The sequence below is a fragment of the Pomacea canaliculata genome, linkage group LG2, assembly GCF_003073045.1.
Source record: "Pomacea canaliculata isolate SZHN2017 linkage group LG2, ASM307304v1, whole genome shotgun sequence".
Lineage (NCBI taxonomy): Eukaryota > Metazoa > Mollusca > Gastropoda > Architaenioglossa > Ampullariidae > Pomacea > Pomacea canaliculata.
The window spans coordinates 29,228,537-29,249,017 of NC_037591.1; the positions used below are offsets into that span (position 1 = coordinate 29,228,537).

At 40.3% G+C, this 20,481-nt stretch overlaps 3 protein-coding genes across 3 annotated transcripts in view; 1 reads left to right on the forward strand and 2 right to left on the reverse strand.

Annotated features, from left to right (window-relative positions):
• LOC112558378 (uncharacterized transporter slc-17.2-like) overlaps positions 1-2,988 on the reverse strand; it is a 4,386-nt gene extending 1,398 nt beyond the window's left edge. The window contains 5 exon segments of the mRNA XM_025228848.1: positions 1-60; positions 63-127; positions 454-515; positions 928-1,217; positions 2,388-2,988. The exon segment at positions 1-60 is cut by the window's left edge and continues 44 nt beyond it. Coding sequence (XP_025084633.1) covers positions 1-60; positions 63-127; positions 454-515; positions 928-1,217; positions 2,388-2,406 — 496 coding nt within the window. The 5' untranslated portion in view covers positions 2,407-2,988.
• LOC112555622 overlaps positions 1-12,765 on the reverse strand; it is a 16,862-nt gene extending 4,097 nt beyond the window's left edge. The window contains exons 1-15 of the mRNA XM_025224055.1: positions 12,631-12,765; positions 10,170-10,379; positions 9,578-9,867; positions 9,137-9,198; positions 8,668-8,839; positions 8,264-8,351; positions 8,009-8,104; positions 7,682-7,812; positions 7,121-7,276; positions 6,761-6,893; positions 6,192-6,342; positions 5,699-5,789; positions 5,489-5,564; positions 4,926-5,114; positions 928-1,217 (exon numbers count right to left, since the gene is read on the reverse strand). Coding sequence (XP_025079840.1) covers positions 928-1,217; positions 4,926-5,114; positions 5,489-5,564; positions 5,699-5,789; positions 6,192-6,342; positions 6,761-6,893; positions 7,121-7,276; positions 7,682-7,812; positions 8,009-8,104; positions 8,264-8,351; positions 8,668-8,839; positions 9,137-9,198; positions 9,578-9,867; positions 10,170-10,188 — 1,944 coding nt within the window. The 5' untranslated portion in view covers positions 10,189-10,379; positions 12,631-12,765. The remainder of the gene's footprint in view (positions 1-927; positions 1,218-4,925; positions 5,115-5,488; positions 5,565-5,698; positions 5,790-6,191; positions 6,343-6,760; positions 6,894-7,120; positions 7,277-7,681; positions 7,813-8,008; positions 8,105-8,263; positions 8,352-8,667; positions 8,840-9,136; positions 9,199-9,577; positions 9,868-10,169; positions 10,380-12,630) is intronic.
• Positions 12,766-12,772: 7 nt separating this feature from the next.
• LOC112558371 (sialin-like) lies at positions 12,773-20,481 on the forward strand. The gene is made up of 12 exons (XM_025228833.1): positions 12,773-13,216; positions 13,831-14,120; positions 14,471-14,532; positions 14,814-14,985; positions 15,283-15,370; positions 15,562-15,657; positions 15,887-16,017; positions 16,422-16,574; positions 16,840-16,972; positions 19,097-19,247; positions 19,661-19,751; positions 19,889-20,481. The coding sequence occupies exons 1-12, from the start codon at positions 13,042-13,044 to the stop codon at positions 20,081-20,083; spliced, it is 1,737 nt and encodes a 578-aa protein (XP_025084618.1). The 5' UTR covers positions 12,773-13,041; the 3' UTR covers positions 20,084-20,481.

A 20,481-nucleotide genomic window follows, 5' to 3' on the forward strand; every position in this document is an offset into this window, starting at 1 on the left:
CATTGGCACGTGCAGCGAGGGGCGTGGCCAGCGTGCTGAGGGCACAGATGGTTTGACACACCCCCACACGCGCCGCCCACCATAGCGACCGGCCAGCCAACCCCCCGGGATTTGTGTGAAAATGTACCTACAAGAAACAGAGTTTTTATTTACTGAAAAGCATCTTTCAATTTTTTAAAGCTAATGTCATAAGCTACACAATATTGGCAAAATGAGGTCTTGGCAAAGTTTGAAATTTTGATTCTTAAACCCTCCAAACCTCCGGAGTTTCTTAAGAAAAAGTTATCTAAGTATTTTTACCTCTCTCGTCAGCTATCGTCATCGTTCTCTGTTAAATGTAAGGCATTTTGCTTTTGCTCATAATAAAAGCAGTAAGTATTTTATATGTTCTGTTGTCCTCATGGCTAATTATAGATGTTTATGCAGTGTTGATTGTTGTAATCTCTGACGTACCCGTAGAAGTACATGGCCAAAAGGAGAGATTGTGTTTCCTTGTCCCAGTCGAATTCGTCATCCTAAAAGACATACTTCTTTAACAAATCATTTGAAGAACGAATGAATAAATTTCTGGTTATGTACAAATAATCGAATAAAATAGAAGAAATAAGTAAAAAGTAACGACAACAAACGGTAATAAATGTTTAAGATAAAGGAAACAAATTAAATTTACACTAGAGGTGTACACTAACAGAGAACGTGAATTGCAGACAGACAAGCAGACATACACAATAAGTGACCAGAAAGTAGGAAACACACATGAAGAACGAGGCAGACGCAGACAGACAGACGAATCAGGACCACACAGAATGACAAAATGATAGAGGTATAAAAGGTGGTGAAAGTCGTTGATAAATCCACTAGCAGTTTCCTACCAGAACAGTAAAAGGAAAGGCTAGCCTGTGTGACTGGACATTTAAGCCTCCTCACATTTAAAGGTTGGACTTGATTTATGTTGTTTAAACCACAGTCAGTTTGATAAGCCCCATCCTCCTCTGCTGTAATGGTGCCAGAGGTCATCTCCGGAAGAACAGAACTTTCTTCCGAGGTGAGGCCATGTTTACTAGCGTTTCTCAGAGCCGCGGAAGTGACGTTGACACGTGGTGTGCGCACCATGCAGATGATGGCCACACTCAGGTTCACTCGAGCAGCATACATAACAACATATCCAAAGAAACACAGAATGGCGAGGTTCCATCGCTGAGAACCAAGTGAAGGCGCTGTGAGACGAAGACAAGCTAAACATTAGATTACAATTAACATGTTTCCCACACCACTAAAGAGAACAGAATAGTTTAAATTACATCAATAGCATTATGATTTATAGTATTATAAGTAGTTTGCATGAATTAGGCGGGAGTCAGTCATCTTATTTCTCTAACCATAGAACTGAGTATAGACTCTAGGTCTGCTAGAACACCAGCGAAAAATAGAAGCTCACCTGACAGATAAATCTGGTTTGCAAGCAAACGACAGGCACTGTATGAATTTTAATATATATATAAGACACCGTGCTTACATTACACGGTGTAGTCTACAAACTTGGTGTATGAAGCCAAATTTTTTAAAAAAGGAAAAAATTAAATTCCGCCTGGAACCCTTCCTCCGGGTAACCTTCCGGTCCCAAGCCCGGATGAAGGATGAGTATTGGGCATGGGGCTAGCTACCCAATCATGTAAAACAAATCCTGATACACAAACCGCAAATGCAACACAAGCACATCGACGCCCTATGCTCCACTGGGGTGAAAAGGAATAATAACTAGTATAAAATAACATTTAAAAAACTGCTCTGGTCAAATGGTGTTCCTCGAGCAAGTATCAGAGAACGATTTTGTCTACATTCGAGAAGAAAATGATAACGGGAAGAAAAGAACAGTGCACTTTGACTGCAATGCTGTGATCAATTCACTTCAAGGAGTTGTTAGTCTCATGTTACAAATACGAACAGTATTTTATGAAAAGGTTGTGTACCTGTCACTTGTCCTCTTGTCCCGTGGTCGCTTTCCTGTATATGAAGCCAACTTTACGTTTTAAGTTATAAGTAGGGGTCCAGTTGTACATAATTTCGGACAGGTTTATCAGTGTGTTAACTCCACTATATTACCTTCTGTCAAACACAAGATTTATCCAGCCTGGGATAGACTAATCCTGTGGGTCCCTATGGCCCCTAAGTAAGATCACGATTGGTTTTCTCCAGGCCATGGCAAACCTTGGACTAAATTTTGCGCCAGACTTGAGCTCACTAACCACCAGACGACGGCGGCTCCTACAAAAAGTTATTGCCGATACAATAATTCTTTCTCTCCTCACTATTTTGATCAGTGGCACGCTTCATTCATCCAGTGAATATTCTCATGGATGCATAAAGTTTACAAAAAATTCTCTCACCTTTCCGTAACCCGGTCATTTTTCAGCTTGCTTCTCAGCTTCTTCTGCCTTCTCCGAAGTCGACCACATACTGCTTAACAGGATGACAGTTAGGCGCAGACGATCACAGTTACAATGTGGCATAAACAAGCAGACACGTCGACTACACCTTGACGAATAGATTCCTGAAATGAGTGTTTATAAACATGCTTTTAAAGTATGGTCACCGTTCTGGTCATATTATGGGTCTGAATCTCAGAGATAGACCAGTGAATCAGAATGCGTTGGCATGAGTTACTGCGTTTTTATTTACTTATTTTAGTTCTTCGTACCTTGTTATTTTGTTGGGGTTTTTTTCCATTTTTTTTCTATTTTTTTTTAAAGCAGATATCTGAGAAGTATAACGGGACACTCTGCCAGGCACCAGGGTTCGTGACCGAAATATCATCAGGCAAAATATCTGGGCACAACTCGACCTGTTGTTATCAGCTGACCCTCTTCCAAGATATACTAGGAGCCACGTTCCTTTGTTACGTACGACAAAGGGTGGATTAATTAACTGACATTCTTCCCGCAGCTCACCTCCTGACCCTCCTAAATATAACTCTTGTCACTTCATCTCTTTCTCTCTGATGTGAAAGGCAGGGCTTCTTTGGGTTCGCAGGGACCCCTTCTTCAGATTTTTAAGGGGTCCCTGTTCTTCGCCCAAATTTGAATGGGACCCCATTGACGAAAATTGAAGGGGTCCTCCGAACTTTTAATGCGTACTGTACGCAATTTTGTGCGTAAGCAGAAGCCCTGGAAAGGGTTAAGAAAAAGCGAGCCATCTGTTTTTCTTGTTTTTAGATACATGTCCCGGATGTCGCTTTTGACATGCACGCCAGTAATTTTCTCTTCCGCAGACTGACCAAGAACTTGGTCGTATGACTTAAAAAAGAGTATGTGCCAATAGGCGAGTTGATGAAGATTATAGCCAGAAATTTAAGAATATGTTTTTTTCTTTCTTACATCGTCACTGTGAATGGCGATTTGCATTCATCTGCGGGCTAAATAATTCGTTGTCAGAGACCTCTGGGGCTGTTTCTGTTTCTGTCTATGTCTGTCTTTCTATGGGCTATCCTGCGCAAGAGATGCTTTCAATCATATTGATATTGCCTCTTCGTGTGTATTATTTTCTTATCTTTATACCACAGATTAAAGACATTAGATCACGAAAGTCAAATGGTCATCAAGACTTTAATGATAGGAACAATAAAGCCTGAATTCATAAGAAAGGTTTAGGACGAAAGAAGTGGAATAGACTCTGCCTTCTACAAGGCGTTCCCTAGATACTGTAAATCATTGACCCACCACAATGTGTTGTGTGTCGATTGACTGTTTTTTCTGTAGAAAGGCAGACTGGAATGATATTTGGTATCACAAACTCAGCTGGCACTGTCCCTGGAATGGTTGCTTGCTAGTCACTGGAGCCTCACACCAAAGGTGAGTAAATCTTATGGAGAGTCATCTTCTGGCCCAAAGTCCAGCTATTAGTTTAGCTCGTTCCAGATACACAGATGTGTGCATATGCAAGAAGAGAGATAGACCAATTTATGAAAAATAAATCTTATTTTTGTAGGGAAGGACAAGGTAAATAATTTGTTTTTAATGCCCTTGATCTTGTTTATGGGATCTCATTTCAGAGAAAGGCTGAAGAATGGTGTCTCGTGTTTTATGTCTGCGCCTTAATTTCCTTTGTGGGAACGATTGTGTATTTTGTTCACCCCTAATCTACAAACCTATAAACACATTGCTATCCCTGATGTGGTTAACTCGGTGCATAATTAATGTGTCGCTGCTTTTCACGCATTTCAGGAAGGGGCTAGTTACGGTGAGTGCTTTCTATTGGTGTGCTTGAGTAGAAACAAACTATTAACAGCTTATGTTGTCAGTATGTGACGATACAGTCTTTGCTTCCAAAGACAGACTACACTCAGTGAGAAGCCAACAATGTAAACGGGTTTGTCAGGGCGCCATTGTTTGCTCTTCGTACAAAAAAGACCTTATGATAGCTTTCCTATAAACATGAAATGAAAATTGCAAAGGTCCTAAATATTTTATTTTACTATGAAATGTAGTATCTTATTAGATGAGTAATATTATTTTAAAATAAACAATTGATATAAACAAAATACCTTTAAGAAATAGCATACACCAGCGACAAACAAACTTTGTTTTCCTCTTTCTCCCACTTTAATCAACATTGTCCCAATGTAGCTAATAGTCAGCGTCAAGAAAGTCCAACAAAAGTTCATGATAGTGGACTCAACTTTTGATAAGCTTCCCATTTCAGTAGGAATAATAGTCTTTGAATCTTAACCAATGCCTTTGACCAACAGACGATTGATCAGACCTTCTCTATAGCTTTTGTGAATGATTACCTAAGGCCTTGAAGAAAATCACCAAATAGTAGACACAATATTTTATATCTTGAACAAATCAAAACAGATTTTCGTTTTTCTTGTTGTATACATATTATAAAGGTCTAAGAATTTAAGATCACATTTTGTAAGCATTTCTAAGGATCTGAAATGCTCCTCTTGCTTCCAGTAATCGGCAGGTCGGCGATACTGGCGGTACCGTTACTGGAAGAACCATCATTACTGTCGGAAGTAGAGTGGATGTCTTCCCCTTTCACTCTGTGACAGTCCACCACTTGTTGTACAGACGGAGGCGCCGCCCAGCTCTGTAACTCTCCCTCCGCAAAGACGCCGTACACCAGGGGTCTCAAACTCATATTAGCATGTGGGCCGCAGTGGAAAGTAACAGCCAGTCAGCGGGCCGCACCACGAAAAGAAAATGTTTTTTCATTAAATTTTACGAACACTACTGTCACTGCAGTTAAATGCTAAAATAAAGTTTTTATAATTATTAATTACATTTAGTGTAGTTTATTACATGCACAGGCAGTTTAGTTTATTAAAATAAGTTGACATTGTCTCTGTCACTAATAACGGGGGTATTTTCACTGCGGGAGTTAATCACCAAGCACAACATACATATACACCGCGGACGTGGCCGAGGGCCGCACAAAAATGTTTCGCGGGCCGCATTCGGCCCGCGGGCCGCGTGTTTGAGACCCCTGCCGTACACCATCGCTCCCACAACGGACACAGCGGCGCAGACGTAGAACACTTGACGCCATTCTTCAGCTGTTCCCTGCAACAGAGTTCACAGAATAATGTGGGTAAGACTATGAAGAGCAGATGAAGAAAGAAATGGAAATAAAAATACTGTAATCTACTAGCCAAGAGATAGGAACCTTTTGAAAATTTTTCCTGCGATTCACTCACGTTTGGTGTCAGGGCACCCACCACCAGAGGAGCTACCATTCCAGAGGCCGTAGCAGCCGTGTTTGATATTCCAGACATCACCCCAGCATGTCTTCATAAACAAAATCAAAGTTAAAGAGTTAAAACCGTAATACACGGACAATGAACTACATTAGGTTTAAATAAACTACAACATAATCATGTAGTTCACTGACATCACCATGTTTTGAGACTCAAACATTATCGTCCACATCCTTACCCCAGCGGCACCTACATCGATGCATCACGACTTATATTGTGCCATACATTGCTGATGATGACGGATAAACTCACACAAAGTATTAAATGACCTACGACCCAGCAGTGGACTGGGTGTCTGACTTGAGGGTCGGTGAAGGCAGTGAAGATAGACACCATTTATGCACTTGTTAAGTAAGTCGATTAACACCTCACTTCCAAACAACTTCGAGAGTATTAACACTTTTGTCTCAGAGTCAAATATAAGATTACGAACCTAGGAGCGAGATCGAAATGGCTGACACTATAGCCTGCACTGTTTAGACCATAGAAAAAGAGACAAAGGCACAGTAGTAACACCGCCAGGGGGCGCTGAGTACAACTCATGTAGCCAGCAGACACGATACATATGGAGGATCCAAAGGACGCTGTTAGAAGTAAAAAAGATTTTAATTATATTTTATGTGTTGTTCACGATGTTATCGACTCACCTGTTTATTTGGTAAAATTGTGTAACAGTGGCTATAAAAGGTAGAGATAGAAAATATCATCACTTTTCGACACTAAATACAGTGAAAAAAAGTGATTTATTGTGTAAATGCTTTAGCAGGTGATATGCCAACATTATTATTTAGCCTAAATGATCTCCCCTGATGTAGCATATGCGCATAGATATAGCAAACAACCTTCTCTTCTATTGTACGGCTTACTGACAGAGAAATGGTGACTCCTCATTAATCCAGAATGTTTTAAGCCAAAAATAATTTTGATCCGATTGGTTTCTCTTTATCGTCTTACAGTGGTAATCTCTCATGCTCTCCAGACAATATCGCAGTAGAGGCTTACCCATGAACTGGAAGAGCTTCCTAGTGTTCTTGGTGCTGAGGACACCCCGCTCTCTCAACCTGTCCGCTACCTGTCCCGACAGGACAGACATCACCGCTTCACACACGAAGGGCAAGGACGACAACACGCCATTCTGATGGAAACATCAAGGTGAATCCACAAACTCTACAGCAGCCATTTGTCCATAAAGCTAGACATCAATTGTTGCCCTTTCCTCTTTTTTAACTCAGTTATGCGTTGACTTCAAGTTAATTTACAACACACACAAAACTACACACACACAGAGATGCAAATAAATGTTTGAGGGGATGGTGTGTGGATAACACACTTTACTAATGTGAACTCTCCAACAAGTGTTACCTGCTTGAGATCAAATTTCAACACCTCCTTCATGAAAGCCGGAAGTGACGTCAGAAGGGTGTATGAAGTGTATATAACAGACATTTCAGCGATAACAGCCGCCCAGAAAGGAACTGATGTGAAAATGGCTTGCCATGGCGTTAGCAGTAGTGTTTGCTGACATGAATGAAAGAAGAATATTATACAGTAGCAAAACAACTATTTAAAGAAGATGGCGGACGACTTCCTAGCAACGTAACTGTTTCCTGTTTGGTGATGTTTCTTCTACAGTTTTACTATGTTGATCTACATACTGTCCTGATTCTGGATCTAATACTGTTTTGTTGTTGTTGTTGTTGTTGTTGTTGTTGTTGTTGTAGTAGTAGTAGTAGTAGAACGCAATGACGCTAACAATGATGGACCAAGAAATAGATGGAAAGGAAGCAGGTAAGCAACAACATTGAAACCTATATCTGTCTGATCTATTTCATGTGTGTCTGACTGTTAGAAACATGTTTACTACATAAATAAGAGTCTACATACATGTAAATAAGCTGTGAGAGTAACAAAGGCAGTACCTACCTTTTTCTCGAGGGTGTCTCCAATGGAACTCTGTATGTAGTTCCTTTCCACCTCGCTGATCCATTTGTGTTGAGCTGGTGTGTCGGCCGTCACTATACACCACACCACGACCCACAATAGGTTCCCTACACCTACATTACAATTTTCATAACAGTTAATTTATTAGTAACAACATCGTTTAAGTTGGTAAATTATTTTCATTAAATAAAATATATCTATTTCTATTTTACAAACTTTATTCAGAAACAACGACCGTTTTGGCTCATAAATGTTAATTTTAGTCTTTCAATAACTTAATGTGTATAAAATATAGACAGTGTTTATCACCTGTTAAGTAAAATACGGATCCCCACCCGTTGTCAAATCCATAAACACACAGCAGGGCGGACAATGAGAAGGTCAGAACGTTTCCAACTGAGTAACCTTTAAGACAGAGAAATATCATTCCATTGACACCTACATACTAAACCTTTATAAACAGATACGAGACATTTATCACTCATCTTGTCAGAAAAGACATTCTTTTTAACTTAAATGTTTGCAGTAAAGAAAAGAATAAAGATTATTTTCATGTAAACTCACCGGTGGCGCAGAAGGACATTAACTTGCTCCTCTCCAGTTTGGGCGCCCACCTGCCCATGATGGAGTAAACGCAGGGGAGAGAGACACCCTGAAAGATACCACATGATACCCTGGGTTAAATAAAGGCTGCAAGGGAAACAGAATAAAAAATGAATCATAAACGTGTGTGATAAGGTATGGCAGAAGCTCGGAGAAACAGCACAGATCAGTGGAGAACTTCTTTATCAGCAAAATTAAAGTAAATCCGATTGTTTTGTTGATTGAGATTTATCAATCTTAAAAAATAAGACGAGAAACCCAGACTCTATATAATGTGTAAATGCTTTGACAAGCCGCTTTTGTTATGTCGAGACATTTATCCAGAGTTGAATGTTTACCATTATTAGGGTATAACTAGCACTGACCGCTGCTAATCCAAGAATAAACCTAATGACATAAACTAGGTAGACATGGGCACGTGCAGCGAGGGGCGTGGCCAGAGTGCTGAGGGCGCAGATGGTTTGACACACCCCCCACACGCGCCGCCCACCGTAGCGACCGGCCAGCCAACCACCCGGGATCTGTGTGAAAATGTACCTACAACAAAAAGAGGTTTTCTTTACAAAAATTATTGTTATTTAAGCCAGAGTCATAAGCTATGCAATATGAGCAATCCAGGTATTTGCTAAGTTTGAAATTTTGATTCTTGAAAACCCCAAACCTCTCGAGTTTCTTCAGAAAAAGTTATGTATCTTATTTGATGTTTCCTTAATGATTGTTAATTTTCGAGGCATTTTTTCTGATCATAAAAGCAGTAAGTGCTTTAAATGTTCTCTTGCCCTCATGGCTGAGTAGAGATGTTCATGCAGTGTTGATTGTTGTAATCTTTCGTACCCGTAGAAGTACATGGCCAAAAGGAGAGCTTGTGTTTCTTTGTCCCAGTCGAATTCGCCATCCTGAAAAAACAGACTTCTTAAGCAAATTACTTGATGAATGAAATAGCTTATAAATAAATTTCTTGTTTAATAGAAAAAATCGAATGGAATAAAGAAATTAGAGACTATAAAACAAGAACAAATTAAATGAGCATAAGACGAATACTTTTACAGAGAACATGAATTGGAACTAGACAAACAGACATTCACAACAAAAGATGGACAGAAAGTACGGCGGATACACACAGAAAAAAGACGCAGTGAGACGGAAGAACCCGAACCAAACAAATTAGGAAAAATTACAAAAATCTAAAAGCTCTTGAAAACGTCTTTGATAAATCCACTAACAGTTTCCAAACAGAACATTAAAGGAAAGGATAGCCTCTATGACTGGCCTCACGTTTAAAGGTTGGACTTGATTTATGTTGTTTAAACCACAGTCAGTTTGATCAGCCCCATCCTCCTCTGCTGTAATGGTGTCAGAGGTCATCTCCGGATGAACAGAACTGACTTCCGAGGTGAGGCCATGTTTACTAACGTTTCTTAGTGACGCGGAAGTGACGTTGACACGTGGTGTGCGCACCATGCAGATGATGGCCACACTCAGGTTCACTCGAGCAGCATACATAACAACATATCCAAAGAAACACAGAATGGCGAGGTTCCATCGCTGAGAACCAAGTGCAGGCGCTGTGAGATGAAGACAAGCTAAACATTAGACTACAGTTCACATGCTTTGCACACCTTCAACTAAAGATAACAGATTATTTCAAAATGTTTATAAATGGTTATAAGATCCGTGTTGGTCTGTTACATGAATTTTTCAGGCCAGGGGAAAACTTGAGCTAAACCATCGGAACTAACCGCCTAACGACGGCTGCTCCAACGATGACTTATTACGGAAACAATAACTCTTCCTACCGTCACCTTTTTATCAGTGGCATGCTCTACACATCTGTACAAGGCTGCATACAGTTTAAAACGTATCTCACCCTTTGGTAATCCCGCCATTTTTTTCTGTTGGCTTTTCAGCTCCTGCTGCCTGTGTCCGAAGTCGACCTCTCACTTCTTTACAGGACTACGATTAAACTTAAGCTAGTTCCTGTTACATCGTCCCATAGTCAAGCAGACACGTAGACCATGCCTTGACTAATGGACTCCTGACATGCGTTTGTGGTGTGGTGCACCCTTCAAGTCACATTCTGATAAGAAGAAAAGAGATATCTTTTTTTGCAAGGCTATGAAACAAAACTCAGACATAGTTCTGCCGGAATGAAGAGATGGGATAGGAAGAACATTTGATAATTGCTACTCTCTTTAAACGGATGAGGGGTAACAGGGATAGATATGTTGGAAAACAAATTAATGCAAGTGCTAACCTTTTAACGTTAAGAATAAGATCTGTAAAATCAAATATACACATAAAAAAATTATTATTATTATTATTATTATTATTACTACTACTACTGCTGCTGCTACTACTACTACTACTACTACTAGTAGTAGTAGTAGTAATAATAATAATAATAATAATAATAATAATAATAATAAAGAAATAAAAATTTAAGAGCACATATTGTCTATGGAAGATTCCGAGAGTCACTCGTACATCAAAAACAAAAAAACAAAAAAAAAAAAAAAAAAAAACAACACAAGCAACAGCCAACATATGTCACCATGGGAAACATACATGGTGATTACGGATAAGAATGAAGTACCAGCGAGTAAGCAAAGAATCATCTTACTAATGAAACATATTTCTAAGAGTAAATCTACGAAAGAAAGTCGGGTTTCATTGAGTGGTATGCTGGGGCACAGGCTCAGTACAAGTGCAAGGCGTCAACATTTCATCCATTTAGGTTACAAGGTTGTATGTAAGAAGTTAAATTTTACAAAAAACGTGTACCCATTACAAATATTCCTCTATATCCGCAAAAAAACTTTGTTAGTAGAAATATTTATTGTGATATCCGACAATTTGTGCATAATACTTTTTTATTTAGTCTCCTGTAAGGTGTGTAAGCAGATCCAAACTAAGCTTCGTCACAATTCTCTTTGTTGTACAGAGTGACAAACAACCCCACTTGATAGTGGATTAAATTTCCTTTGGTTGTATGAAGTGTACGTGCAGGTCCCTTTTTCCTAAGGAGCTTTTTGAAATGCAATTCATCTGATTCTCTTTCTCTGGCTCTGAAATGCTGCTGCTCATCTTGTTTGGACTGGTCAGGGTAAAGTTCTGAGTCTGGATGTGGAAGATGTCGGTGTTGAAAAGGGAGGAGTCTATCATGTATCTACTTTACAAATATTAGACTTGAACTTGTTCTTGATAATTGCATTATAATAAGGTTTAAGACTTTCAAATCATGTTTTTATAACAACTGTGCTCCTCCCTATTTAAATCTTGAAATTCTACGACATGCTTCTTGGCCGAAGGGTCTCCCAGCTTTGTAACTCACCGATTCGGTGAAAATATTTGAAGAAACTATCAAGAATGGACGAGTGGCTAGATAAAAGGATGAACTGGGTAATATTTACTTTTATTTGTAAATTTATAGCCAGGTAACAAAAATAACACAAGGATAGCTACTGGACATTACAGATTGTTTTGGCCATGTGCAAATCCATTACATAGTGCTACCAGGTCTTTTAAATACTACAACGGATCTTTTGCAAGATTACAAAAATACAAAAACTTCTGTAGAGGAATGTATTTCATCCTTTGAAGTAAAACAGTTGAAGAACTTGGTGTTGCTGCTGAAGATTAGTATCTGTCAACAGATGGTGAAGATAAAGCTAAATGAAGTTTGTTCTTTCTGACAGCGTTTTTGGGAATCACAATCTGCTAGAGGTGTTACTGCTGTTTCTGTGCCTTTCTTTTAGTACAAATATAATAATTAAACGATTTAAAACTGAAGTCCTATTACCATAAAATAAGTCGGCTTAACTTCAAGGTTACATGCAAGTTTACCCTATGTAACTTGTAAACTCACCATGTTTACTCACAGTCATAAGCATTTGAAAACTATTTGAGGAACGTGTAAACAGTAAGAAATAAATCACTTTTATTAAGGTACAGCTTAACTTTGACCTGACGTCATTTCATAAAATAAAAATAACTTTTCCGCAGCCATCGATATAACTCGGCAACGTCTACCTATTTTTTTTAAATGTTTAACATCCAACACATAACCACATGTACTATAAATTTCTATAGCATTTACATAATGCAACATCACGAAACTGCTTCTTTGGATCAGTGTCCTGCATAATTGTCTTTTTATTGTTGTCCGCCATATGGCTACCATTGTGTATCATCACTGTGTCATTACATTTTACGTGTGACGGGAAGAGATTAGTCAAGGTTTGCTTTTTTTTTCTTTCAAAACTGTAACTTGGCTGCCCAACAACATGCTGTGTATTTAGAAACCTTGATTACATTGTGGATACACCTACCCAAGCTGTCATTTGTAAGTACGGCTACGTGGTCTTTGAGTAGGTCTGTACAATCCTGCCTGGTCTTTTAAACCACCAGTCAGTCAGGTAGGACAGCAACCAGTTCAAAACAGTTCCAAAGAGACCGAAAGCAACAAGAATTCACTGGAAAAAGTATGTCGCATCGAGTGTATCGAAGACGACAGACCAAGAAACTGTCGTAATTAGGTGTGATTTTTATAATTCTACCATTCATAAAAACGCATTCATGGTCCAAAAACGAGAAGAAATACATTTTAAAAAACATTAATACAATAATACGTATGTAAAAATCACTAAAAGACAGTAATTCATGTAGACGCATAGATTAGCAAAACTGATTTTTTTTTCTGTTTTTAGTTACGAGATGGGTTTTTTTTCTTTTTGGACACAATGAGACGAGAAGAAATCAAGTGTCTTCTACCTGCGCATGACACCAAGCGATTAGCCAAGGTTTCACCACCAGCACCTGTCGACAATCATCAGTCGGCGAAGATTCAGTCCTCGTCTTTGGGAACAAACAGCACAAAGCCAACAGCCAGCATCACGATGACGGACGTACCGAAGGGTGAGATAAATTTTAAACTATTTTCAGCAGTGTTAGCAGTCGATGGATAGAGAGTGCAACTGATGAAAGTTACAGGGAAAAGAAGAATTATTGTTTCGGTAAGAAATATTTGTTAAATGTGTCACAGACTGTTGATCAGTAAATTTGAATTCGGAGTAAGATATTGCTAGCTCGAGGTTTGCCTTAACCTGAATGATAAAGTGCAGCACCAGCTCTGATAAAAAGAACTCTTATTTAGGGGCCTGTCTCGAGGCCATGCGAATTAGCCTACCTCGACTACATAAATCTGCTATTTTCAGAAAGAAACTAAACTGCAGTGCAAGTGGCATTAAGGCAGCAAGCCTTGTAAATGTATCCCTTTGGTACCAAAGAAGACCCTGCCGATAACTAAAGGTAAAATTAAAATTCACCTAATTGAACCAAAGGTATCACATAAGTCATCGAGAGTTTAACCTGAAACATAAAATCTTACAAAGTTCTAAAATTATGTTCCCCCTTAATTTCAGGTCTCCAGAATGTATAACAGAGTAAAATCATGTTCCCCTTAGTTTCAGGTGTTCACAATGTGTGAATGTGTCTTTAAATGTTCATCAAGTATTGTGTTATCCATACAGCACCTGCACTTTGTTCTCAAAGATGGAACCTCGCTGTAATGTGTTTCTTCGGCTTCCTTTTATCCTACGTTGTTCGTATGAACCTGAGTGTGGCCATCATCTGCATGGTGCGCGCGCCGCAAGTCAACGTCACTTCCGCGGATCAAAGAAACTTGGGAAAACACGGACTAACCTCTGAAGTCAGCTCTGGTCTTCTGAATGTGACTGCAGACACCAAGACAGCAGAGGAGTATACAACTGATGAAAATTACTGCGGTCTGGAAATAATAAAACCAGCCTCATCTTCGAATGTAAAGAGAGTTTTATTCGTAACGGAATTCAAATTTTCAAGACCTTTTGAAGTCGATGTTTTTCTGATCTTTCCGTCTGGCTCTGTATGTCTGTGTGTTTGTCCTGTTATGTCGACCCCTTGTTTTGTATCTGTTTGTGTAACTGAATAATCTCGTTCCCTGTAAACATGTAGCTTTATGGCCTACATGCTCCATTACTTTGAGTATTCATTTGTGATTTGTTTTATTACTTTTGCATACTTTCCCTGTCGCATTTGTTTTTCTCTTTAATTACCAATAAACCTTTATTAATCGTTATTTTCATTCGTGAAATATTTTGTTCGAAACTTAAGAAGTGAGCTTTTTTTCAGAATGGTGAATTTGACTGGGATAAGAGGACGCAATCTCTGCTTTTGGCCATGTATTTCTACGGGTATGTGACAGCATCATTTTGTACTTATCATCTTTAATTGAGAAATTGGAAATCTAGAATACTAACTGCTTTCATTAGTAGGAAAAATATTAATTGTCTAAAGCGGATGACAACGCAAGAGAGATCCAAAAATATGAAATAACTCTCCTTCCTTCCGCTCAAGGTTCTCAAAAACTAGATTTTCAAATGTCATCAACATCTGAAAGGTTCCAATAGAAAATATTAAATTGCTGGTTAAAAATAAAATATGAATCACGTAAACATTTATTTTTTGGTAATAGGTACATTTTCACTCAAATTCCGGGTGGCTGGCTGGCCGGTCGCTACGGTGGGCGGCGTGTGTGGGCGGTCAGTCAAACCATCTGTGCCCTCAGTACCCTGGCCACGCCCCTCGCTGCACGTGCCCATGTCTACCTGGTCTACGCCCTCAGGTTTCTCCTGGGATTAGCTGCGGTTAGTTTAAGATATGCTCCAGGGTTATGAAAGCTTATTTCATGATAATTTATAGAATGATCTCAAAAAGTGACTGAATGCAGGAACAAATTATCTAAATGTTTATGTTGTCATCGTAATTTATCTATGACGCTCGATCAAAGCAGTTTTCTTAATGAGCTACTCAGAAAGATGGCGACTTGACTGTTGGTTCTCTAACTTTCTACAGTAAACATGTCATATACTTTTGTTGTTTTCGATGTTAATATCTCACTTGCAGCCTTTGTATAATTTAGGGTGTTCTACGATATCTTCCAGGGTGTATCGACTCCCTGCGTTTTCTCCATCATGGGCAGGTGGGCTCCGAAGCTGGAGAGAAGCAAACTAATGTCATTCTGCATCACTGGTGAAATAAAAATAGTTGTTTGTACTAATTACAGTCACTGTTGCCATTTAAATAAACAGCAGTCGTGTCTGGTTAGATTAGCGATAATTGTAAATATGTGTGTGTGTGTGGGTGTTTGGGTGTTTGTTGTACGTGGGACGAGTCAAGATAAGCAGATTGTTCACTAATTAACTTGTCCTTCTGTTCTAAAGGATTTTCAGCTGGAAATATTCTGACCTTTTCGCTGTCCGCCCTTCTGTGTGTTTATGGGTTTGACAACGGCTGGGGCTCCATATTCTACCTGTCTGGTAGTAAACACTTCTGTCTATATTTCATACTTAGATAGAAAGCTAGCAGGATAACTGAAATAGGTTCATAAGATGGAGACTTAGTTACCTTTCTCTTTATTATTGAACATAGTTTGCAAATTAAAATATTTCAATTTTTTGGCTGATTGTGCAAAAATTTATTTTGATTTTGTAATGATTATTAATTATGGAGAAATCTAGTATAACTGTTATGAAAAATGTATTGTAGGTGTAGGTAACCTCCTGTGGGTCGTGGTATGGTGTATAGTGACGGCCGACACACCAGCTCAACACAAGAGGATCAGCGAGGTGGAAAGGAACTACATACAGAGTTCCATTGGTGACACCCTCGAGAAAAAAGTACTGCCCTCGTTATTATTTAAAATCATCATTGTCTTTTATTGTGTACACCATTCTCATGTAACAAAAATGGCCGGTATAGAGTTAATGAGACAGAAACTGGGATTTTTGAGATTTTGTTGTTTTATTTCATTCTTTCAGTTTACTTCTCTTGTCATTCACATTAGTTTCAGCGGCAAGGATTATAAAACTGGCGAATATATAATGATCATGATCTAAAAGTGACCGTTCAATACATCTCACTCATGAAGTGTGACACACAGAGGAGGGGAGGGCGAGAGGGAGGAAGCAAGTGTGTTTCTCGGACTCAGAAAGACAGGGAGAGCGGATTACACTTGTACTGCGAGACGTAGATGTAAAATAGTTTATTTCTCTCTAATGTACTGTGTTTTTATTCCATTTAGGAAATCTTGCCAACGCCATGGAGAGGTATTTTTACATCAGCTCCTTTCTGGGCGTGTGTTGTTGCTGAAATTTGTAGTACATACACTGCATATACACTACAGACGTCACTTCCTGCTTTTATGAAGGAGTCATTGAAATTTGATATCAAACAGGTACAGTCCGGTCATCTGAAAAAAAAATTAAGCTCACTGGAGCTTACAGAACAAAATATGAATGTACTTCGCATAAGACATAACTTGTTAGCATTAGAACAACTTATGTATCTGTGTGCAGTGTTAATGCGTGAGAGAGAGAGAGACACTTGTAGCCGACTGAAAGTTGAGTGTAAAGAGTTGGCGGGCAGGGTTCACTCTTTGAGTGATCAACACATCGGTTTTACAATCCAGGTTTTGTGGATCTTTAACCTGTTTCTTTCAGAACGGAGTTCTATCGGCCTTGCCCTACCTGTGTCAAGCAGTGATGTCCACCTTGTCGGGGCAAGTGGCGGACACGTTGAGAAACAGGGACATCCTCAGCACCAAGAACACCAGAAAGCTCTTCTATTTTGTGGGTATGGTCATATCTGGGACTTCTTATACTGTAAGGCTGAGTAGAGCTCTAGATTTTTCTTTGTAATCTGTAATAATTATTGTGTACATCACGAAGTGCATACTAATAGTAAATCACCTCTAGTTAATACCTGTACAACATCAAGTCATACACTACGTCTTAGATTTTTGTTTTGCCAGTCTGCTGTCCAGTTGTTTGGGAGCATCTCTAGGGAGTAGTCAGCCAGCATGGGAGAGGACATTTTTCCCTGGTATCTTTTTTCATTAAATCCACCAGACATCGAAGAAGCAGCGAGAGACCTACCGATCAACTGCAACAAACCAACCAAAACCGAGATCAGAAGAGCCATAACACAACTGAAGAATAGTAAAGCCCCAGGACCAGACGAGATACCAGCAGAGGCACTGAAGGCCGATCCTGACCTATCCGTCAACATGTTGCACAGACTGTTTGAGAGGGTTTGGAAAGAGGAACAGGTCCCGGCAGACTGGAAAGAAGGACATCTCATAAAGATCCCCAAGAAGGGGGACCTCAGCCGATGCGAGAACTACAGAGGCATCACTCTTTTGTCCGTGCCTGGCAAGGTCTTCAACAGAGTCATACTGGAGAGACTGAAGGGCCCAGTGGACCAGATACTTCGAGAGCAGCAGGCAGGCTTCAGACAAGACCGATCATGCACAGACCAGATAGCAACACTGCGGATCATCGTAGAACAGTCTATAGAGTGGAACTCGCCTCTCTACGTCAATTTCGTGGATTACGAGAAGGCATTCGACAGTGTGGACCGAGAGACGCTGTGGAAACTGCTGAGACACTATGGCATCCCGAGGAAGATCGTCAACCTGATCCGCAACTCATATGAGGGAATGACGTGCCGAGTAGTGCATGAAAGACAGCTAACAAGAAGCTTCGAGGTGAGGACAGGGGTCAGGCAAGGCTGCCTGCTTTCACCGTTGCTGTTCCTGATCGCAATCGACTGGGTGATGAAGCAAGCCACCAATGAAAGGCGAAATGGAATCCAGTGGACTCTGTGGAACCAACTAGACGACCTTGACTTTGCAGACGATCTGGCACTCCTGTCCCACAGCCACCGACAGATGCAAGAAAAGACATCAGAGATCCAGTCAGCCTCGGCACAAGTGGGGCTACACATCCATAAGGGCAAGACCAAGATCCTGAAGGTCAACACTGACTGTCAAGAGCCAATCAGGTTGGATGGGGAGCCGCTAGAAGAAGTCGACACCTTTACCTACCTCGGGAGTGTGGTGGACAAACAGGGAGGGACAGACGCGGATGTAAAGACAAGGATTAACAAGGCAAGAGGCGCTTTCATAAAGCTTGGAAGGGTCTGGAACTCCGGGAGCATAGGCTACACGACAAAGATCCGTCTCTTCAACTCCAACGTCAAGTCAGTCCTACTATACGGAGCAGAAACGTGAAGGACGACCAAGGGCACAACAAAGAAGATCCAAACGTTTGTGAACCAGTGCCTGCGCAGAATCCTCAGAATTCACTGGCCAGAGAGAATAAGCAACACCGACCTGTGGCAGAGAACGAAACAACAGCCTATAGAGGAGGAAATCCTGCGGAGAAGATGGGGTTGGCTAGGACACACCTTAAGGAAACCAACACCCAACGTCACAAGACAGTCGCTGACATGGAACCCCCAGGGAAAGAGAAAGCGAGGAAGGCCGAGAAACACCTGGAGACGGGACCTCGCCGCCGACACCAAGCTCACCGGATTTGGATGGGGTCAGCTGGTGACGGTAGCCCAAGACAGGAGGCGTTGGAGGGCGGTCGTCGATGGCCTATGCACCAGGAGGGGCGAAGGGCATAACTGAACTGAACTGATCTTTTTTCATTGTTGCGAAATCTTGATGAAAACGTTCGCCATCCAAACCACAGTTATTAGGAAAGAAATCCAGACAGAAATAAGGGAAAAGAATCTGTAGAGACATACTGCAGCCCAGTTTCTGATACTTCATAAGCATGTATTCTACAAGTTCCTTCTTGTTCTCTGCACTAACATTCCAGAGAAAGTTTAGTGTTTATAAGAGTTTACAAGTGTAAGTGATACAACACTTCACATTCAGAAATCTGACAGAAGCTTTTGTACTCCTAACAGCGTCCTTTGGATCCGCCACATGCATCGTGTCTGCTGGCTACGTGAGTTGTACTCAGCGACCCCTGGCGGTGTTCCTGCTGTGCCTTTGTCTTTGTTTCCATGGCTTGAGCAGCGTCAGCTTTTTTGTCAATCACTTTGATCTCGCCCCTAGGTAAGAAACTTATTATTAGAAATAAAGATAACAGCAAATGAAGCGGTAGTTCTGAACGTTGTAAAAAAAATTAATTGACCGCAGTGAGATTTTCAAGTTTGAGATACTCATGACAGATTTTTCAGGTGGGCTAAGTATGTTCCATCACACAGGTATCCAAATTGATAGTGGTTGTGCATTCGGTTTGAACCATGCGTACAAGCAGGATACATGCCATACATGTCCCATTAGTCTTTGTTATAACTAAGTTACCTCTTCCGAGATTATGAAGGTCAAAATTGAACAAGACACGCGGTGAATGCGATGTTATGTCCTGATGACATCCTAGTTTGCTTACATCTGATTCGTGTCATTTTCTGTGCTGTACAGTCTTACTTCTCCGTCATTTTCAATTTATTTTTGTGTATAACAAGACATGCTGGGGTGACATCTGCCATATCGAACACGGTAGCCACGGCATCTGGCATGGTCGCGCCGCTGGTGGTTGGAGCCCTGACGCCAAACGTGAGTAAACTGCAAGAAATGTTTTGACCAGATATGGCAAATGTCATTAGTCAATGCTTTAACATGTGTTGTTACTCTCATCTAATTCTACATCTCTATTGCATAATTACCATCTTTTTTCTGTGGACCTAACTCAGAGAACAGCTGAAGAATGGCGTCACGTGTTCTACGTCTTCGCCGCTGTGTCCGTTGTGGGAGCGATGGTGTACGGCATCTTTGCGGAGGGAGAGTTACAGAGCTGGGCGGCTCCTCCACCTGTGGACGACACTGTAAAGGAAGAAAGCGCTAAACTGGAAGACGACAGCGAGAATGATGCTCATACCATCTTCTAGTGAATAGACGTTTCTGTAGGGGACGTCACCCAAAACTTACGATGATCTTGTGTCCCCACAAAAGAAGAGCACCATCATTTAGCAGCCACAAAAGTAGAATCTAAGTAATATCTCTTTTTATATTTAAAAAAGTTGGACAAGTTGAACTGTTTACACTTTATACGACAAAAGAAATGTGATGAACTATTAATTGAACCTGTTTTAAACTCTATAGAAGAAAGATATTTAGGAAGCAAGAATTTGCTTACGCTGTGTACAGGAGACCAAATTTGTCGGAAATTTCACAAGTTTATTTTCTCTGACACACATTGTCACATCCAGACCCCTACATGCATTAAAGAAATGAGCATAAATATACTTGAAGGCTCTATGAATGTGGAAATAAAGTGAGAAACAAA